The sequence below is a fragment of the Lynx canadensis genome, chromosome D3, assembly GCF_007474595.2.
Source record: "Lynx canadensis isolate LIC74 chromosome D3, mLynCan4.pri.v2, whole genome shotgun sequence".
NCBI classification, from domain to species: Eukaryota; Metazoa; Chordata; class Mammalia; order Carnivora; family Felidae; genus Lynx; species Lynx canadensis.
The window spans coordinates 86,468,494-86,485,295 of NC_044314.2; the positions used below are offsets into that span (position 1 = coordinate 86,468,494).

At 48.3% G+C, this 16,802-nt stretch overlaps 1 protein-coding gene and 1 pseudogene across 1 annotated transcript in view; one reads left to right on the forward strand and one right to left on the reverse strand.

Moving 5' to 3' along the window:
* Positions 1–845: 845 nt before the first annotated feature.
* Positions 846–16,802, forward strand: part of LOC115528716 (MLX interacting protein) — a 61,627-nt gene continuing 45,670 nt past the window's right edge. Inside the window, exon 1 of the mRNA XM_030337005.1 lies at positions 846–1,339. Coding sequence (XP_030192865.1) covers positions 927–1,339 — 413 coding nt within the window. The 5' untranslated portion in view covers positions 846–926. The remainder of the gene's footprint in view (positions 1,340–16,802) is intronic.
* LOC115528717 lies at positions 14,634–15,842 on the reverse strand (annotated as a pseudogene).

Consider the following 16,802-nt stretch of genomic DNA (forward strand, 5'->3'; position numbering starts at 1 on the left):
AATTTTGAGGCATAGAGTTGTTCCCTATTTGAAAGAGAAGAAAACTAAGGTTCACAATTTTCCCTTTTAGAATTGCTTGGGGGCTGGTTCAGCCTCTAAATTTGAGATCTTAACAATAACGACAGTATTTTGAGACCTAGTTAAAGGAGCTGGTGGCTCTGCCACGTACTATCCGTGATGCCTTTTTGGAAAGCACCTTAACTTGGCGGAGCCAGTTTCCACCTCTGTGGGTATGAGGTTTAGGTGAGAAGCGTTCTTGATCTGGTTTCTGCTTTAGAAAAATGCCTTTGGTATCAGAGACTCAAGTCTTCTCATCAATAAAATGGGGACAATAACCAACGCGCCCAGCAACACAAGGGATTTGCTGCCAGGACTCAGTTACAGGCCCGGCCGAGCCAGCCAGCGAGGGGGAGGGGGAAGGAGCCCCACCTCCACCCACCACGTGGAGCCCCGGCCCCGCCCACAGCGCGATTCCCCGGACCGTGGGGCGGGGTCGGCACAGCACCACTTGTCCAACGCCTCTCCAAGGCTAGGACACTTGCGAGTGGCATCCCCAGGCCACTGCTTCCCACAGCATCTCAGGCAGCCCGGAGAGGGTGGGGGCAGCGAGGGGCGGGGCATCAAGGCGTGGCTTCCGGCAACCTTCCTCCCCGCCCCACCCCCTTGCTTTTTTGTCCGCCTGGATACGGAAAGGTTCCCCTGCACCTTTAAGAGGCCGACGCGGGCAGCCGATTGGCCGAGACGCGCCGGTGACGTCACGCCTGGGCCGGCGCCGAGTCTGCCCAATCGGCCCGCCCCGCGCCCTCCCCCTCTAGTCCCGCCGCGCGCTCGCGGACAGTCCGCGCGCGGGCCGGGCCGGCGCCCCGTCTGCTTCGCTCGTTCGCGTCGCCCCGAGCCCCGGGGGATGCCCCCGGCCGGCACCCCCCATGGCCGCCGACGTCTTCATGTGTTCCCCGCGCCGGCCCCGCAGTCGGGGCCGCCCGGTGCTGCTCAAGCCTCAGGTGCCTGAGGACGACGACGACTCGGACACGGATGAGCCGTCCCCGCCGCCCGCCTGCGCTTCGGCCACCCCGGCCCGGGCCCACGCGAGCTCCGCGCCGCCGCCGCCCAGGGCCGGGCCTGGCCGCGAGGAGCCTCCGCGCCGCCAGCAGATCATCCACAGCGGCCACTTCATGGTGTCGTCGCCGCACCGCGAGCACCCGCCCAAGAAGGGCTACGATTTCGACACGGTCAACAAGCAGACGTGCCAGACCTACAGCTTCGGCAAGACCAGCTCCTGCCACCTGTCCATCGACGCCTCGCTCACCAAACTCTTCGAGTGCATGACTCTGGCCTACAGGTAGGGACCCGGCGACCCCGGGCCGGCCCCACCTCTCGAGTGGAGCTTCCTAGTTTGACAAAACCAGCGCGAAGGGCTCGACCGCCCGAGGACCCCGGGGCTGCACGCATTCCTATTGGCTCTTGTCCCTTTGGGAGTGTTAATGGGTCTGGGATCCTCCGTGGTAGCGAGAGGGGTCCGTGTCCTGGCCTCCTCCCCTGCCAGCAGGGCTTGCGTTCTTCCGGCTTCACGTTCTCCATCCAGGCCCTCCCCTCCAGTGTCCCCAGGCCACTGACTTTGGACACGAAAAAGCTGCAAATACAGGCTGCACCTTGTGTTACTCGACTCTCCACCCTTTCCCCCAAACGCTTTGTGTGCTTCCGGCAGTATCGAGTAGTGGTTCGGAGCACCTGTCCAGGGGTGGCTTAAGTGCTGGTTCCAGTCTTTAATGGTTGTATAAAATCCTGGAGCCTGCTTCCTCCTTTATGAAGAGGGGATGACAGTAATATCAGCCTCCATCGGCTATTTTAGGGATGGAGGGAGATAGATAGTGCTTTTATCCCACTGCCTGACACGTAGGTAGATGCTCCGTAAATGTTAGCTTACTTTTCTTATTGTCCCAGCAGAGGGAGGCTGGGTCTTCTCACATCCACTTTATTGGGACACCCTCTCCCACCTTAGCAGCCAGACTGGGTGCTTCCTAGGTTGACTTTTGGAACCACAGCTGTTGGAGGTGCAGTCTGCCCTCCTGGCAAGTTGGAAGGTTCTGTGGTCAGCCCTGAAACACTATATGGAGATGGCATTGCTGAGGGCAGGCATCCCAGACACCATCCTGACATGTGGACCCAGCTCTGGGCAGAGATCCCTTTTTTCTAAGTCACAGATATACCTGGCCCTCATGAGATAAACTGTCTTTCCACTCTCTCCTCCTTCTTTGGTGCGCATGTTAGGTATTTGTGCCCAGTGACTTCTGCCTCAGCGACAGAACTTCTCGGGGCCATCTGCAGTGCAGAGCAGTCAGTCCTGCACCAAGCTCATGATAGGATCTCTGCTGAGTGGGGGTGATCGCATTAGTAACTGGACTGGCTTGGGCTGTCTTAGGTCTGCTCTGCAGGCGGCACAGGAAAAGTTTTCTTGGAGACTCCAAAAACAGCGTAAAGAAAAATAGGTACATTCCCCCCACTCCTTGTTGTTGTTATTGTTGTTTTTTGGGAGAGCCTTTAAACCCAGATATATCCAAGTTAAAACATTACACATTTACCTGAAGTCAAAACATGGCTCCGGGTGGCATTTTCCCCCACTGGAATAAATGATTAGTCAACTTGTTCCTTTGTTATGTTCCTGAAACAAACCCCCCCCCCCCCCCCCCCCCCCATTTCCTCTCTTGAAGGTTTCCCTGGTGGTTTGTTTGCCACATGGCTGCAGTACGTTACCCATAGCTCTCCTCCCATCCCCCTTGCGTGGCATATTGGTTAGGCTCTGCTCTGATTCTCTGGTCTTGCCAGTTTGAGCTGGCACTGAGCCTGTGAAGATGTTCTTTTTTTTTTTTTTTTTTTTGGAATTGGAATTGGAATTGAGATTGCAGCCCTTTTTTAGCCCTGCTTACTCAGTCTTAAAATTTGAGCACTTCGTTGGAATCAAACCCACCTAGATTGTAGCATACACCACAAGAGCCTTTTCAAACAAAACTATAAGGGAAAGACAGGAATGTGTTTTATTAAGAGAACTTAATCCTTTTCTTTATTTTAATATAAACTTCTTCGTGTACAGGGAGAGAAGGGATGATTATGTAGCAGGAGCCATGGGGTAGAAAGATCTCACCTAATCTCTGCTAAAGGAAAAATAAACCAGACTTCCCTTTGCCCTCAGTTTGGATAACCCACAGGCTTATTATTAAATAACACCAAAGAATTTTAGTAATGGCATTTTTCCCCCACTTCTCTCAAAAATATTTTGGCAACTAGCCATTGCTCAATTAAGTTTCTTGATTGCCAAATGCACCCTTACCTTGCTCTTCAAGACCTCCAGCCCCGCTGGCTCTCTCGCTTTGCTGTGGCTCTCTGTGCTCAAGTCCTGCCGCTGCAAGCCTCCAGTGGGTATCTGCCTAGTAATTCCTCATGAAGATACTCTTTGTCTCTCCGTGTGAGGCTGATGCGACTGCCCCTGAGTTCAGTTGGCAGTGTGGAACCGTGATACAGACTGACAGAGGAATGACTCAAAACCAGTTGTCTGGGCCGTAGCCTCTGGCACAGAAAGCAGCAGAACAGAAGTGAGTTTCTGACCTCAGCTGTCTTACTATGACCACTAGCTGGCTCTCAGAGAAGGAGGGTTGAGATGGGGGTAGGGAGGGAGGCACACTTGATCTCACCACTGGTGGTCTGACTTCCCTTTCTGTGGGGTTCCAGCCCTCGCCACTGTTTTCCGGGTTTTTTCCTTCTTGGGCCTAGAGGAAGGACAGTGGGGCCTCCTCTCCTGCAAGACTGTTTCTGGCCTAGGCTCTTTCTAACCTCAGCTTCCTGTCTGTTCCCTGGCCTCTTGGTTCTAGCTGCCTAACTCTCCCTGGTACACTCTGTGCTGCCTTTTTTTTTTTTTTTTTTTTTTTGGTTTCCTGTTAACTGCTGTCTCCCAGCTGTTTCCAGATGAGGTTCAGCAGCTCTTTGGGGGAGGAACTAAGCACAGGGGAAGCTGTGGTTATTTTTTCCCCAGTCCTGTGAAGTGGTCCAGGGATTCTGAATATGATCTGTTCCTGAACATGCAAAGTCTTGAACCCTTAAAAAGTCTTTGGCGAGACTGACTTTGGGTGGGGGAATAGGGTGTTGGAGGAGTGGGGACTGTGTGTGAGTGTGCCCAGTGACCCTCCTGGGCAAGTAACAGTGCCGAGGTGATTCCAGCTCCGTGCATCTGGCCTTAGAATCCATGTCCTTCCCGCTCTGTGATGCTAGCCCTGTAGCAGAGCATCTTGGTTTGGTCCTACGGTGTGTGCTCAATTACTGGGACATTTTGCAGGGGAAGAAGTTGCCTTTCCCCAAGGCAAACTTAGGTGATAGATGATGGGGGAAAAGCGCCCATGGTTTACCTTTTCAAAGCCTTCCTGTCTGCCACTATAAAATGGGGAGAGTAAAGCTCCCCTGCAGGGTGGAGGCGAGGATAACTGAGATAATGTCTGTGAATGTGTCTAGTAGGAGGCAAGAGAAGGCTTCGCAGGCTGAATCCAATTCTGTGTCCTCACCCAGCTGAGGACAAGATTCCTCCTCTGTAAACTGAAGGAACTAACGTATCTCACTGGGGTATTTTAGTGTGGCTTTCAAATGCTTGCTTGACAAATACTAAATAGACACATTCTTGCTTTGCGTATGCTTTCCACGCTCCACAATGGAGCTATGTACTCTAGAACATAGTTCATGGTTCTTGCCCTCTTAGCATTTTAAGGAATGTCACACATGTAACTCACCCACACAGATTCTGAGCACATCTAGTAGATAGCTTTTTGTGGTTGGTTTTGGTTTCACTTCTCTACCTTTTTATGTAACTCTTTATTTATTGGGGAGCCTAGGTGTGAATGTTTCTGAAGGGTTAGAGATGTTGTCTTTATGTATTTAGGGATAAGCAGTAGCTTTCTGGACAGTGGGTTTCTGCTTAAATGGATATCTGAAGAGACCTTTAATTCGGACCTGTAAGATAGCTTGGGACACAAATTCCTAAAACGTACCCCTGTGTATGTGTACTCTGTATAGAAACTCTCTGTTCCTAACCCAGAGTGGCAATCTCTGCCAGATTTAAGGAGTAGCAAGGATTAAAAGTTTAGAGCACGGTGACCTCCAAATTTTAAGTTTTCAGTAGAGGTACTTTCTAATGCTAGGTGTGGTAACCAGTTGTAAATGAGAACCGTTCGCACAAATGACTAAATTTACTACTCTGCAACCACGCCGAAGATAAACAGGTTTTCTTCTTTTGCACTTTTTTCAGTTTTTGATCATTATATAGTGTGCGCTGCGGGGCGTGCACTGAGGTGGGAATGAGGGCTACAGAGATGACAAAGGCAGTGTCTGTCCTTGACGAGCTCATGAACTAGGGGTGGGGGGCAGATAAAACAGGCAGTGGTAGAATAATTAGCAAGGTCTGCAATAAAAAACGTGAACCAGTTCTGATGGCGGCACTGAGATTGAGAGTTTATATAATTGCTATCAGTGTGGATACTTTCCCCTGCCATCAGGGTTTAATACTTACCTCCCCTTCCCCATGTTAACTGTCAGCAGTTATGGACCGTATTCCCCAGCAGGAAGCTCCATATTCCTTTTCGGTCTTCTTCCATTAGTAGTCTAGGAGCATATTTCCTTTTCGTGTAGAGGCTGATTGGCTAATTGCCATCCTGATGGAAGGATGAAGAAAGGCTGTACAGTTGGGAAACGCCTGAGAAACGAGGTTCGAGGTTGTTTGCTAGGGTGGAAGAAGACGAGAATTCACACACTACTATGTCCAGGATTCTCTTTACATGATTTTTTTTTTTTTTTTTTTTTTAATTTTTTTTTTTTTTCAACGTTTATTTATTTTTGGGACAGAGAGAGACAGAGCATGAACGGGGCAGGGGCAGAGAGAGAGGGAGACACAGAATCGGAAACAGGCTCCAGGCTCCGAGCCATCAGCCCAGAGCCCGACGCGGGGCTCGAACTCACGGACCACGAGATCGTGACCTGGCTGAAGTCGGACGCTTAACCGACTGCGCCACCCAGGCGCCCCTCTCTTTACATGATCTTAAGCAACTCTCACAATACCCTTCTTAGGTGTGTGTTGGGGGGGTGGAATCCTCATGTTTCATATTAAAAAAAACAACCCCCACCCCAAGTTTGGGAGTTAATTAGTCCTGTTGCTGAGTTGAGGCACCTTGTCCAAGGCAGTGACTCTGGAGCTGAAAAGTTGCCTCCCGCATCTGTTCACAAAAGCCTGTGGTTCTATAGGAGGTGAAAGTGCCAGTCCTTCTAAAGTAAGGCCTGGGGAAACCAAGGTGGGGAAAAGAAATGCCTTGGGCTGCTCCGTGCCTTTCCAGGCTCCACGCTCTTCATCACCCATGAAGTCCTGCCCTTCCTTCAAGACCCAGCTCAAGCACTGTTGCCCTAGCAAGGCCTCCCAAAGGGGATGGACGCCACATTCCTTTGTAAATCCATGACCCTTATCGATTCTGCCTCAAATCATTACATAGACCTGACTTGACACGCTTCATGCTATCTTTGACTTTCCCACAGATCCTAACAGTGTCTGGTACATACTGGGTGATTAAGAAATACATGTGCGATTGAAAAGGGAAGTTCAGGTACTTGGAAGCCAACATCATAAACTTGTCCTTGGTGAACCTATTTATCTTCACTTGTGCAAAGACAAACACAGACTCTGTGGAACAGGGCTTTAGGGGATGTTGGTATGGAGTGGGACAATAGGGTGAATGCTTTCGTTGAATGGCATTTGTATTGTGACTCATTTGGACTGTTGTGGCAGATTAATGACCCCTCTCCCTCCCCCCTCCTCCCCCAGGATCCATATCCTAATCCCCAGAACCTGTGAATACGCTGGGTTACATGGCAAAGAGGAATCAAGGTTGCTAATCAGCTACCTTTATTTGTTTGTTTGTTTATAAATTATTGATGGATTGATTGATTTTTTAAAGTAGGCTCCACGCCCGAGGTGGGGCTCAGACTCATGGCCCCGAGATCAAGAGTGGCATGGTCTACAAACTGACCCAGCCAGGCACCCCACTAATCACCTACCTCTAAAATGAGGAGATTATTTTGGATTTTCTGGGTGGGCCCACAGTAATCACCGAGGTCCATAAAAATAGGAGAGGAAATCAGAGAGACGCAGACAGAGATCAGCAGGAGAAATCCTGGCCTGATGTTGCTGGCTCTGAAGATGGAGGAGGGGCAGTGTGCTAAGGAATGTGGGTGCCTCCAGACGCTGGAAAAGGCGGGCAAATACATTCTGCCCTAGAGCTTCAGAGGGAACCCAGCCTTGCTGACATCTTGATTTTTAGCCTAGTGAGACCCATATCAGACTTCTGACTCCCAGAACTCTAAGGTAATAAATAGGTGGTGTTCTTTTTTTTGTTGTTGTTGGTTGGTTTGTTTTGAGAGAGAGAGAGAGAGAGAGAGAGAGAGAGGGCACACATGCAGACACATACACACATGTGCAGGGGAGGAGCACAAGAGAAAGAGAAGGAGAAAGAGAGGATCCTAAGCAGGCTTCATGCTGTCAGCACAGAGCCCGACGTGGGGCTCGATCCCATGAACCTGACCGAAATCAAGAGTTGGGTGCCTAACTGACTGGGCCACCCAGGCACCCCTAAATAGGTGGTGTTTTAAGCCACTCACTTTTGTGGTCATTTATTATAGCAGCCATACAGCCTGGTTTGAAGTGTTTCTTGAGGTCATGTTTTGAAACACATGACTCAGCTATAAAAAGGCATTTTTAGCTCTTCCTTAACCACAGGAACACATAGCAGCCCATTCTCGAGTTCTATCAATTTAATGCTGGTGTAGTAGGTGGCAGTTCAGGGGATCTAGTGATAGGAGGGTCCTTGTTATATAAGGAGAAGTCTGTAGAATGGGTCTTAGCCTTAGTCCCCACTATAATTGATAGGATAGGATATTATAGAAAGCTAATTTTACTTTTTTTTTTTTTTAATTAGAGAGAGAGAGGGAGAGAATCTTAAGCGGGTTCCACTCAGCATGTAGCCCAACACAGGGCTCGATCCCATGACCCTAGGACCATTACCTGAGCCGAAATCAAGAGTTGGACTCAACTGACTGAGCCACCCAGGTGCCCCGATTTTACTTATTTTTAAGGATTCATACAATGATGAAGAATTCAGTGTGAGCTCCCATTTTCTTGGGTAGAATATGTGCAGTGCAGACAGCAAATATCTTAGATGATATTTTCCATCTTTTGTTGGAATTCTGTCTATGGTTAGAATTCCAGGCCTCAGGACTTGTGTTTTACGTAGGCAGAACTCTTCCAGCTGCATGGATCAGGGACCCTCTTGTGCTTCCCCGTGTGATACGGGTTTATCGCAAGGATTGGGAAGGGTGCTGGTAACCTCATGATGATCCCAGGGTTCCTAGCATTGCCTGAATTAGTGCGGACTAGAGTTGGGTTCCCGGCCGCTCTGGGTCCTGCGCCCCAGGGCAGGGGCTTGTCCTTCCTTCCCGCTTCACCCCTGTGAAGTGACTCGGCTCTTCTCTCAGCCTGTTTTCAGCCTGTTTCCTTGCAGTCTTGCTTAGCCCACTGCCAGCTGGCTCGCTTACCTGCAGCCCTGTTTCTTCTCTGTGTCAAAGCTTTTGCTTAGGGGTGCCTAGGGGGCTCAGTCGGTGAAGTGTCTGACTCTTGATTTCGGCTCAGTTCAGGACCTCATGGTTTGTGAGTGTGAGCCCCGGTCAGGCTCTGTGCCGACAGTGTGGAGTCTGCTTGGGATTCTTACTCTTCCTCTCTCTTTCTCAAAAATAAATAAATAAACATGAAAAAATAAAACTTCTGCTTAGAGGAGCTTCTGCATCTGCCTGACCAGAGCTCACCCACGGCCTGTGTCTCACATTCAGACCTTGCTTAAATTTTTTTTTTTTTTTCAACGTTTATTTATTTTTGGGACAGAGAGAGACAGAGCATGAATGGGGGAGGGGCAGAGAGAGAGGGAGACACAGAATCGGAAACAGGCTCCAGGCTCTGAGCCATCAGCCCAGAGCCTGATGCGGGGCTCGAACTCACGCACCGCAAGATCGTGACCTGGCTGAAGTCGGACGCTTAACCGACTGCGCCACCCAGGTGCCCCCAGACCTTGCTTAGAGCTTCCTGCTACCGTCAGTGCTCTTTGCCAGTTGCCTAAGTTAGCCCCATAGCCTCCAATTAAAATGTTTGGGAGTAGGGGGGAGACTAGCTGTCCCCTTCCTCTCTGAGTAGAACCTCACAGGCCACAGAGCATGAGTCTGGCTCTTTCCTTCTAGAAGTTCTTAATCAGGCCTCTGTTGGGTGCCAGACACAGCTGTAGGCTTGAAGATACAGTAGTAAACAAGGAACATGAGTCACCTCCCCGCATGGAGTTTATATTCTAACAAAGGGAATCGGTAAGCAAATCAGATTTATATTGTTGGTGCAGTGAAGACCATAAAACAGGATGAAAGAAGGAAAGTGATAGGGGGATGGGAGGAAGATACTTTATCTTGCTGGTCAGAGAAGTCTTCTGAGGAGGTGACATTTTAGGTTGAGCTGAAACCTGAGTGGTGACTGGGAGCCAGGCAGGGATAGGCATTCCGGGCTGCAGAAGAGCCCGAGGCAAAGGCCCAAGGTGGAATGAACTTGGCACGTTGCGGGGCTAGAAGGAAGGCCAGTGTGGCTAGAATGTTGAGGGCAAGGTGAGTGGTAGAAGGTGAGACTCAAGAGGCAAGGGGCCTTGTTGGTGACAAGGTGGGATCTTGTGCTCGCCGCCCTGGGGAATATAGCTTGTCGAGGCTGCTCTGTGGAGACTAGTTGATAGCAGGCAAGAGTAGAAGCTGGGGTACCACTTGGGAGGCGGTTGGGCCTTTCTCAGGCTAGAATGGCAGCAGTGGAGGTGGAGAGAAGCGGATGGATTCAGGGTGGGTTTTGGACGTGCCAGTGGACTGGGCCTGGAGGATTAAAGAAAGACAAGGGTCTGCAATGACTGGGAGGTTTTGGCCTGAACCACGGGGGCCGTTACTGAAATGAGGAAGCTGAGGAAGGCCCCGTCAACTGCAGTGGCAGGTGTGCTGGGGACAGCGCTGTGCTGTGCACTAAACTTGTCTGCTGTGGGTACCCTGTGACTGGAGCTGTGGGAGGGGCAGCTTCCCCAAGAGGGGGCTGCGAGGGGACTGTCAGGGTAAGGGGCACTGCAGTTGTCCGGCCAGGTCCTCTCGTAGCCTTGACCACACTGTGCTCCGTCTCGCCTCCCAGTCCTCTACCGTGCCTCTCGAGGGGGTCAGATGTGGAGGGGAGACTCTGGACTTTTGAGCTGGCATTTGGAAGGTAGTGTTTTTTCCTGCGAAATACATGCTGTCGTGTATCCCAAAAGATGTTTTTGCTCAGTTGGGTCTGGTTGTGGTAGAGGAATATTGCCTGATCTACATGCCCTAAAGGAGCTTTTCCAAATCTAGCATTCTTCATGTGTTTGGGGTTGGACTGCATCACCAGAAAAATCTTCTGGAAAGGGGCAGTGTAGAAGCGTAGCTCCAGGAAGGTGTCCAAGATCTGGAAAAAACAGTTCCAGAAACAGGATTCCTTTCTGTTTGCTTTTGAGTCTCAGAAGTGGACGTAAAGAATCTGAGTAGAGAGCTAAGCAGTGAGAGCTCATAAAGAGACAGCAGAGAGAACCAGGCTACAGGTAGAAACAGAGGTTTGGGAGTTTTAGTTGCACTGAAGAGGGAAACCATGAGGTTAAGGTAGCATGGCTTTGCTGTTGAGGAAAATTCTGGGAGTAGGAGGATCCGTTCTGAACGCTTGTTACAGTTCCTTCCCTCTGTGGCTTGTGGGCGTAGGCAAGAAGGTGCCCTCTTTTGGTTTGTCACCATGAGACAAACTTGGCCATCAAGACAAAAAATAGCTTCTTACGAAGAAAGTAGGGGAATTAACTTAGTTTGTAGATTAAAATTTACCCAATATTCGAGCTTCTAAAAGAGCAACCTAAGGCACTTTGTCCCGTGCTGATGTGGTAACTGGCCCATTTGCCAGTGGACCACCTCGTCTCCTGATGAGCCTTTGGGACCTGCCCTCATAGCTTGATACGGAGCCTTTTAGAGGAAGTTAATTTATAAATCCCTTTTATTTATTAAAACGAAAGACTTTCAATGAATTCTTAAAACAACATATGATTTATTACTTTGCTATTTTACATGACTCTTTTCTAGTTGAGTAGCAAGCAGGGTCTTTTAAAATGCCTCCTTTGTTCTTTGAATTATTAAACAGGTCTTTCTCTGCCTTGGAGCAGGACTCTTATCTACTTGCACAGACAAGTTTTTGTTGTTATTTTTTAGCAACGTTACTGAAGTATAATTTATATACCATACATTGCAGTCATCTTAAGTATACAGTTTATCGATTTGTTGGTTGTGCAGTCATTATCCCAATCCAGTTTCAGAACTAGATTCTGTCCCCCCCCCGCTGAGGTCTTTCCGGTCCTTTTACGTTTGATCCCAGTTTCCACCTTAGCCTCAGACACGCACGGATCTGCTTTCCGTGTCTCTAGATTTGCCTTTCCCAGACATTTCATATAAATGGAACCATACTGTGTGCAGCCTTTTATGTCTGGCTTTTTTCACTTAGAATCCCGTTTCCAAGGTTTATCCATGTGGCAGTATATATCTATCTGTATTTTATTCCTCGCGCTTGCTGAATAGTGTCCCGTGTATTAACATACCACGTTTGTGTATCCGTTCATTGACCGATGTGTTTTTGAGGGAAGCCTAGTACCTTCGTCATCTGGTATTGATTTTCCATTTCCTGTAATAAACTTCTCTTACAGATTGAGATGGAAACTTTCTTCTCAGGTGAGAATAGGAAATGGCAGGAACCGTGGTAGAAGGGTGATTGGGCTGGCGCTCCGGGACGGTGGTGCCGCTGGCTAGCTCCTCCCTGCCACTGTGTCTCTAACTGGGGGGGGACGGCAGGGGCTGGGATTGAGCTTAGACTAGAGGCATGGTTACCAACCTTATTTATCTTCAATGGCCCTTATGTTTTTGAGAGAGATTGTTGTAGAAACAATTTGCATTCAGCAATAAAAGTCAAATTACTGGTATGTGCAAAAACACGATGAACCTCAGAAACATTATGTTGAATTAAATAACCCTTCCTCTGAAGAACAGATATGATTTCATTTACATGAAGTTCTAGAATAGGTGAAACTAAGGTGAAAAAAAATCACACCACTACTTGCTTCTGAAGGAGGTTGGAGTGGGAATTGACTGGAAAGAGGCACAAGAGAATTTTCCACGATGGGGGTAATCTGGATAGGGGATTGCACATACATTTGTCAGAACTCATTGAACGAGAACGGTACACTTAAAACTTGTACGTTTTATTATGTGTAAATCTTACCAAAAACAAAAGGAACCATTGACCAATGTTGAACTCTGGCTGACGTGTTATGCATGCTGGTGTGTTAGGGACGAAGTATATAGATGTCTGCATCTTACTCTGAAATGCTTGAAAATAGCGGCCCTCAAACCTTTTGGTCTCAGGACCCCTTTGTGCTCTTAAATATTGGAAAGCCCAGAGAGCTTTTGATTGTGTGGATTATATCTGTTGACGTTTACCATGCCAGAAATGAAAACAGAGAATTTTTTTTTTTCAACGTTTATTTATTTTTGGGACAGAGAGAGACAGAGCATGAACGGGGGAGGGGCAGAGAGAGAGGGAGACACAGAATCGGAAACAGGCTCCAGGCTCTGAGCCATCAGCCCAGAGCCTGACGCAGGGCTCGAACCCACGGACCGCGAGATCGTGACCTGGCTGAAGTCGGACGCTTAACCGACTGCGCCACCCAGGCGCCCCGAAAACAGAGAATTTAAAAATATTTGCTAAAGCACTGAAAAAAATAATAAACCCGTTAGGTGTTAACATAAATAACATTTTTGTAGAAAATGATTGTTTTCTGCAAAAATGAGCAGAGTGGCATTGTTCTCCACACTTGCAAATCTTGTCTACTGTTCAGCTAATGTTTGGTTGGAAGACAGCTGGATGTTCACCTCTACTTTCTTCGGCCGCGGTGTCACACGTCTGCAGAATGTCACCATTCACTCTTGAGAGAGTGGAAATGGAAGAAGGAAAATAGCCCCTTAGTATTATTTTGAAAATAGTTTTGCCATCGTAGACCCCCAGAAGGTCCTCAGAGACTCCCAGGCTCTCCAGATCACTTTGAGAACCACTGCTTAAAAATAAGTAAGATAGATGGATGAATGGGTGAATTTGTGTTGAAGTAAATATACCGAAGTGTTATTTGTCGCATCCAGGTTGTGGGTTCATGGGTGTGTACCACATAACTTTTCCATTTTTCTGTATATTTGAATTTTTTTCTGTTGTTTACAAAATGAGGAAAAAATGTGTTTATTTAAAGAATGACCACCATGACTTTATTCATGGGCAAATAAATACTTTTAAAAATATTGAAGACAACTTTTGGAATGAAATTCCAACATATGCTACAACATGCATGGGCCTTAAAAACGTTATCCTAGGAAGCAAGACACAAAGGACCACCTGTTGCGATCCCATTTATCTGAAATGTGCAGGTAAATTCATAAAACAGAGGAGTGGAGTAGTTGTTGCCATGGAGATGGAAGAATGGATCCTCACAGCTAATGGGTGTAAGGTTTTTGAAGGAGTAGTGAGCATGTTCCCAAATTAGAGAATGATGATGTGATCATCAACTTGGTGCATGTACTAAAAACCAATGAACACATTTATCGTATTTTGTTTTTTAATTTTTAAGATTTTACTTTTAAATAATCTCTGCACCCAACGTGGGACTTGAACTCGCTACCCCGAGATCACGAGTCTCACACTCCACCAACTCAGCCAGCCAGGCACCCCAGTGAACACTTTTATTTTTATTTGTTTGTTTACTTACTTATTTTTTTGTTTGAATGCCAAGTGTCTTCTGTACTTTCTTTTATTATCATTATAGCCTTTGCATCAAGATACATAGCAATGATAGCAGGTTTCTTTTTAAAGCTTAGTATTAAGTATTAAATATCTTTCCCCATTTTAATTTTACATGACCGTGCCAACGAAAAGAAAATTAAAAGTCAGGATAAAAGAAAATTAAAAGTCATGGAAGCCTGAACACACTTCCATGATTAGCCGGGCTATGTAAAAGTTGGTGGCTTTGTTCTTCCTGCTGTAAAAGCAGATCCAGGCCCTAGAAAGATGGGACCAAGTTCTAACTGTTTTTGAGAAGTGTGCTACAAAAATGGATGGCCTGTTATAAGCCAGATAACAAAGTAAGGATGGGGGTAAGGAAGGGACATTTTCTTCTGGAAACAGGATTTCTGAAGAGTCCCAGTCCATCATTTTTTCCCAAAATGGCTGGAGGAGGGGTAAAACCTGAACATGAGCTTCGAAGTGCTGTCTCTGTGAGGGGACAGTCCCCCCTTGCCAACGAGGGGGACTGCTGAGGCGGGGCATGTCTGATTTGGACCCTCCCCATCCTCCTCGGCTAGGGAAATGGGTAGTTTATCGCCCAGTGGGTATGGAAGTGGGCTGAAGCTTGGTTCGTACTGAATTCTCTAAGAGGTTTCTTCTAGAAACAGGCAACTCAGACTCTTCCTCTCGTGTCAACAAAGAAGTTATTTTTAAAAGCACTTGGCAAGTTCCTCCTCCACCCCTCAGGTGGGAAGGCTCAGAGAAAGGAGTCATCAGTACAGCCCCCCTCTAGGCCATAACGGAATTCTAGAAGGTTGGAGACCCCGTAGAAGTGGACAGAGGCTGCTGCCACCACCAGGACGTAGAAAATCTGATGAGACTGGAACCATCTGTCACATTTTCCAGGAAAGGAGCATTCAGGAATTTGAGCAGCCTAGAGGCCAGCTCCGGTGACATACATCACGGCCATGAAGAAGAAGCTGCCCATCTGGCCCACTGTGGTGGCCTTGACAAAGCCCTGAGCAACAGTGAAGTGCACGGTGGCCACAACACCGCTCAAACCAAGTCCCGGGAACACTCCCGCTGTGGTCTACCAGTGCTTGGGAGTGGCCGACCAGTCCTGCTGTGCCGCAGTGATGGCAGGAATGACCAGGACACAGATGATGGAGAGGTGGATGAGCCGTGGCCGTGGGGAGCAGTAGCAGGAGTAATAGAGCCAGGGGACGAAGCTGCCCGTAATCAGTAGAGCAATCCCTGAATAACCCAGTTTGGAAAAAGTCTGAGAGACTTTCTCTGAATGACAATAGACGGCGTGAAAGGGCCAGGAGAAGCTGAGACAGAGCACTGCACCCAAAAAGAACATCCCACAAACCACCTTCTCTGGCAGAGGGGCCATGAAGTACATATTTGGTCTGAGCACGGTCAAGATTCCCAAAAAGAAAAACAGCACAAAACCAAGCAGATGGGTCCAGATGTTGCCAGTTTCTATACGGATGCGGGAAACGCTCTTGAAGCAAACCTGGCAGGAGGGCACGGGTGGTCCATGGCCATGTAGCAAGGAGTCGTTGTCCTAGGCCGGGCTGGGACATATGGGATGACCCTCTAGCATCCCTCCCAGACCTTCTGCACAAACTCCTCTGCATCTTCTCCATGGCGTGGTCGGCTTGCAGGGGAAGGGTCTATACCCGCTCCTCCTCCTCCTCCTCCTGGGGTGCTGGGTGTGCTCGCTCTCCTTCAGTCTCGGCTGGGTCGACAGTTACTCGTTTGCCTTTTCTTCTAGCAGGGGTCCCAGTTGCGCCAGCTCCAGTGTGTCCATTTCCCTGTCACTGGCAGGAGCTGCATTGCCCTGTGCCACCCCAGAACCTTTGTGAGAAGACATCTGGCTGGTACCTTAATACCCTGCAGCTTCAGCCTGGGGAAAGATTGGGGGGTGTGTCAGCCCCAGGGGGCAGAGACCTCCCTGTAATGGTAAACAGGCCTGTGGACGGGCTCTGCTGGGGCCCGCAGTCCCCCGCGCTACATCCTGTGGCCAAGCGGCCCCGTATCTTTGGCTACCCCCGTGAACACTCTTAAAGGGAAAATTTCACGGCATGGAGATTATATCACAATAGAGCTGTCATTTAAACAAGTCCTTAAAACGCTTCTGGTTTTCAGCATTTTCTTTAGGAAGCCTGACTTGGGAAGCACTGGACTACATGCTCTTCAAGATCTAAAAATGTCAGTGTCTAGAAATTTCATAGTTTGCTGTCTTCTGTCTCTTCCGTATATAGTAAATGAGGGAATGGTTGGGAAAATGGCCGGCCTCTCCAGCTTGCCCTCTAGCTTGCCAGATCACCGTCTCTGAGATTATCCCGTTAAGACCTTTTTTCCTGTTAACGTTGTATGAGTCAGGGACTACAAACACGAATGTCCACAAGGGCCAGGAAGTGAATGAGCCATCTGTAACATGTATTTTCCTCATTTGGATAAAGTCATGGTTCCAGAGAAATGTTTCTTATTGTGAAAAACCATGTAAACTTAAAACTGCAGTTGATGTGGCCTGAGTGATGGATGGAAAGGCCATAGGGAGTGGTGGAATGTTTGCTGGGTCTAAGGGTGGGCACCCGTCACTCAGCTTCACGTGATTCTTGGTGTTTGGGAATGTGAGCCCAGTGTTAACGAGATTGGGCATATCTGAAGAATTGGAAGAAATCTGAACTAATATGTGAGCTCCACTTTTAAATTTTGCTTCAATTTATAGTTTAACGTCTGAGTTCAAGTATTAGTTATTCTGGGGAGATGGGTTTAGGCTAGGTTAAATCTAGTTTAAAAGTGAGTCTGGGATGAAGGATTGTGTTGTGCTGTTTGCCACAGG